The sequence below is a fragment of the Aspergillus sydowii genome (genome assembly GCF_001890705.1).
Source record: "Aspergillus sydowii CBS 593.65 unplaced genomic scaffold ASPSYscaffold_3, whole genome shotgun sequence".
Classification (NCBI taxonomy): domain Eukaryota; kingdom Fungi; phylum Ascomycota; class Eurotiomycetes; order Eurotiales; family Aspergillaceae; genus Aspergillus; species Aspergillus sydowii.
Genome location: NW_024467861.1, coordinates 573,114 through 577,657, shown reverse-complemented (window position 1 = coordinate 577,657; position 4,544 = coordinate 573,114). Strand labels below are relative to the sequence as shown.

Below are 4,544 nucleotides of genomic sequence, written 5' to 3'. Positions count from 1 at the left end.
CTAGCAGTCGAGATTTTGTGCTAGAGCAGTCAACTCTGTTCAACTTTCCTAAGCTGTTCTAAGCATCGCACAATTCTCTTCTATTTCTGTCTTACTAAACAACGTCCGCAAAATCCGAGGTATCTACTCTATCCAACGCAACAAGACACGAGTCGATCAGCATACCCTCCAAGGTAACAAGGCACGTTCCCTATCCCAGACCTTCCAGGGTATACTTCTAGAAGCTTTCTGCATGAACGGCTGCTGAGCTTCCCCACACGGCCCCTGTTGATCCTTGATCGCGTCGGAATGTGCATAATAAAATGACTGGATTTTCACCTACGCATGCCTGCAAGTTACATGTGTAGTGCTAAACACAAACCACTTAAACCATCACTATAAACACACAGTTAAAGCAAGCTAACGTTGTCGACATCGAAAGCTTGTCGTTCAAGCTTATCTTGAGCCCTGTCGATCCCTTCTCAAGGTCCTCACCAGCCTAGTTCCCCTACAGGGCTCAAGGTGCTCTAAGGCGCGTACCTTGAAGGCAAGGTGGACTTGGCAGGAAGGGATACTCGAACACACTTTCATCATCTTAGCCTCTTCTTTCTAATATTTCTCCGATTCACCTGCAATCTGTCAATTACTTTGCCCTAAAGAATGAGCAGCCGAGCAAGGCATATTGTACGGTCATTCATCCCCGGATGAACCACTACTTTGGTCTCTCTATGGAAAGTGCTTTTGCCTGTGTTTCCTGGTCTTACCGGTGACTTTAATCGATTCTACGGCTGCAAATACGGCTGCGGAGGGGTTGCCGTCAACAGTGTGCCATATGAGAGAGTTAACCCTAAGTACCCATGTGGTCCTTTAGTCGGTACTTAAGTGAGGGTCTTAAGGGCTTTCGACTCTCCAGATGAGTTTCACCATTATTATCTATTCTGATGTGGCTCGATTTAGTTGTGGCAAGGGCATTATGTGTGGTAAATACCGGTTGATGTTCCAAGTATATATAATGGGCATGTCATCATTTAACAAGCCGTTTAACAACTAGCACCAAGCACACATATATATTATTCACACCGCAAAGTTTATAAAGCTCTGAATAACAGTTGGCTATCATCGAATACCACAAACAATGTTCTTGGCCTTGTCGTTGTCTTTCGGCAACCTCCGAATTCCATATTGAGCGTACTGGGGTTAACAGCGCTTGTGGAGCCACCAAAAGGTAAAGTAACCTCCCTCCTATATTTTCAATTTCTACCTATTGTACCCCTTGGAGCCTAGGCCCAAAGTATCTCCATCCCGACGTTGCAATCACTATCAAGGCAAGAAAGAAAAAGCCGAAAAAAAAAAAAAAAAACGACACCTTTTTGCCCGCAACAAAACTGCGGGTGGTTTGGACGGCGATCACCACCACATCGCAAAACAACGGTCTTCAGCTTCAGCCAACGACAACTACAACAAAAACACAAACAAGATGACCCAATCTGGGATCCAAAAACACATTTCCGAGCGCTCTGCACTCCTGGAGAAAGAAAAGCTCAGTCGGCATGACCATGCCTTCAAACAGAGCATGTCCCCGGTCGCAAAAAGCGCAGCGGCCATCCTCTCCAACATCCGCAAGAAAGAACTGGAGACGTTCTGGACAGCCCCCGCGACGTCTTCCGATTCCTGCGACCTGAAGGAGGTTATGTTCCCGGGCATGTCGTTTGTCCTGTCGCGGGATCGTATGGAGAAGACGAAGCTGTGGAAGATTATTGCGGCCATGCCTAAGGGGTGTCTGTTGCATGCACATATGGAAGCTATGATTGATATTGACTGGCTTATTGAGCAGGCACTTGAGATTCCTGGGTTTTATATTATGAGTCCGAAGCCGCTGTTTCCTGGGGATAAGTGGTCGGAGCCGTTTGAATTCGTGTATCGGCCTGGTGCGCAGGATGGGACTGAGGTGGATATTTGGCAGTCGGATTATACACCAAACCAGCCTGTGCCCGTGTCAGTTGCGGCTAGGACGTGTCCTGGTGGCGTGGAGGCTTTTAAAGCGTGGGCTGTCTCAAGGATGACTATTAACGAAGAAGAAGCTCTACAGCACCATCATGGGATTGGTGAGATATGGAAGAAATTCGGGTCCTGTTTTCTCGCCATCTCTGGATTGTTCTTTACAGAGCCGATATTTCGACGCTGCATACCGAGACTATTGCAACAGCTCTACGAAGACGGTATCAGATATGTCGAACTGCGTCTAGGTATTAACCAACCTTTCTTCCGCGAGGGCTCGGACGTGGCAGAGCCCGATTTCTTATACTTCATGCAATGCTTCCAAGAGGAGGTGGATTCTTACGTATCCTCTCCCCAAGGCGCTGGGTTTTGGGGCGCGAGAATAATATGGACAGCCCTTCGTGGGTTCCCTGACGAACCAATCAAGAAATCCATGGAGCACTGCATAGCCTGCAAGAAGGCATACCCATCTTCCATAGCGGGCTTTGACTATGTCGGACAGGAAGATCTAGGCCGGCCTCTGATCGACTTGCTCCCCCTTACCAAATGGTTCGAGCAACAATGTGCCGAGACCAAACTCCAAATACCCTTCTTCTTCCACGCCGGCGAATGTTTAGGTGATGGCAATAGTACCGACAGCAACATCGTGGATGCTATATTATCGAATTCCCGAAGAATCGGCCACGCTTTCTCACTATATAAACACCCCCTCCTGATAGACCTTGTCAAGGACAAGAAAATCCTCATCGAAATGTGCCCTATCTCCCATGAAGTGCTACGACTGACCTCAAATATCCTGATGCACCCGATGCCCGCGCTCCTGTCGCGCGGCGTGGCTGTTTCACTGAACAACGATGATCCGGCTGTACTCGGGCATGGACAAAACGGATTGAGCCATGACTTCTACCAGGTCATGGCGGCGTTTGAGAACACGGGTCTTGCGGGGCTGGCGACGATGGCAGAGGATAGTATTAGATGGGCAGCTTTTGAGGATGAGACGGATTCTGAGTGGCTTGAGGGAATTGAGGGTCGCGGAAATGGGTTGAAGGCTGCCCGATTGACAGAATGGAGGGCTGCTTTTGAGAAATGGTGCGCATGGATTGTTAACGAATTCGGGGAGGAGGGGTAGGACACCAGGACTAGACGTGCGCTATCGAGGATGGAACGATGGAGCTATGCGAAATGAAAGCAACTGTTCATATTAGCAATATATATATGCTTCGCATATTGATAGAGTCTCCCCCAAATTTGTTGATTTAGGATGTGTCCATAGTGACGCCATGACGAAGGTGAATGTTGGAGCTGGGGACTGCGGCCAAGCGCGAGCTCCCGTATCTCCGGTCTTGGCGAGGCTAGCACCGCTGAGTTCATGCTTCACTTTTCCTCGCTTTCACCGCAACACCCCACCTTGACTCCTCAGAGATCAGAGGTTTCTTCTATTTCAAGCTGAAGTTCTTCACCTCCGACGAGAAAGATAATCGTTTATAAAGATTACAATGGCCCAGCAACAGCCTGATCAAGCACAGCCACCCGCGACTCTCACTAATCCTCGGTTTACGCTCGAGCTCGAATTCGTATCCTCCCTCGCGAACCCATACTATCTCTCCCACCTGGCGGTAACCTACCCTAACCTGCTAGGTATTTCCAAATCCGGTAACGATAGCGACGTGAACGACCACAGCTCCGACCCTGAGGCCGAGGCGTTCGCAGCCTACCTTTCCTACCTCTACTCCTACTGGAAGACGCCTGAATATTCCCAATTCCTAACGCATCCCGGTGCGACATTGCGTGCGCTACGACTTCTCCAGGAGGAAACATTTCGTCATGATATCATTCGTCCACAGGTGATTGAAGGTTTGGCGGGCATGGACGTCAACGGCGAACAAAGCGGTCCAGCAGAGTCCGGGGACCAAGATGGCCAGCCAGGTAAAACCGACCAGGATGTTGAGGGAAACAACGTTGGCAAGCCGTGACAGAAGCAATTATGACAAGGATGGATTTTTGGCATTTCTGTTACTATTCGGAAGCCCGACGCACCCGTGGGGTTGGAAACCGGACGAAACCCCCGCAAGCGAGAGACCTATAGAATCTCGAAAAAGAAATCGGTCAAACGTCATCTGCTTTGGGACAAGGTTCATTTATTCCGTCACCCGTGCCGTTATTGGCGTGTGGACTTTGCCGCGATGGCGATGTCGATGCACTGACTCTGGTTTGCTTGGGTTTTTGGGAGCATCATGTGTGACCGAGGTAGCACCTGTGATCGTCAATAGCGCCGGTAATTCTGAGAACATGGAACGAAAGGAACACCCACACGCGAGCGCGCGCTAGATTCTCAACGTTTGCTATTCTCCGAGGGTGCGCATCTGTGCTTGGTCCCCAACCGGGAGAATAATGTGGGGGAGCGTGACCAGCCGAAGTATACTCTCCATCTTGTTTTTTGTCTGAAAACGTCTCCGATCGCGCGCTGGTTGGCGTGTTGAAGCATGGCTGTCAGGGAAGCAGAGGCTTTAGACGAGACTGGAGATATAAATCACAGATGTCGCCTTTTGATTATAACCCAACCCCGG

General features: G+C 49.5%; 2 protein-coding genes across 2 annotated transcripts; both read left to right on the top strand.

The window, feature by feature from the left end:
* Positions 1 to 1,338: 1,338 nt before the first annotated feature.
* ASPSYDRAFT_42282 (uncharacterized protein) lies at positions 1,339 to 3,262 on the top strand. Its single transcript, XM_040846442.1, has one exon. The coding sequence runs from the start codon at positions 1,457 to 1,459 to the stop codon at positions 3,104 to 3,106; it is 1,650 nt and encodes a 549-aa protein (XP_040704339.1). The 5' UTR covers positions 1,339 to 1,456; the 3' UTR covers positions 3,107 to 3,262.
* Positions 3,263 to 3,473: 211 nt separating this feature from the next.
* ASPSYDRAFT_148158 (mediator of RNA polymerase II transcription subunit 31) lies at positions 3,474 to 3,950 on the top strand (the record flags this gene model as incomplete). The annotated part of the gene is made up of 1 exon (XM_040841786.1): positions 3,474 to 3,950. The coding sequence occupies one exon, from the start codon at positions 3,474 to 3,476 to the stop codon at positions 3,948 to 3,950; it is 477 nt and encodes a 158-aa protein (XP_040704338.1).
* Between the last annotated feature and the right edge of the window lie 594 nt (positions 3,951 to 4,544).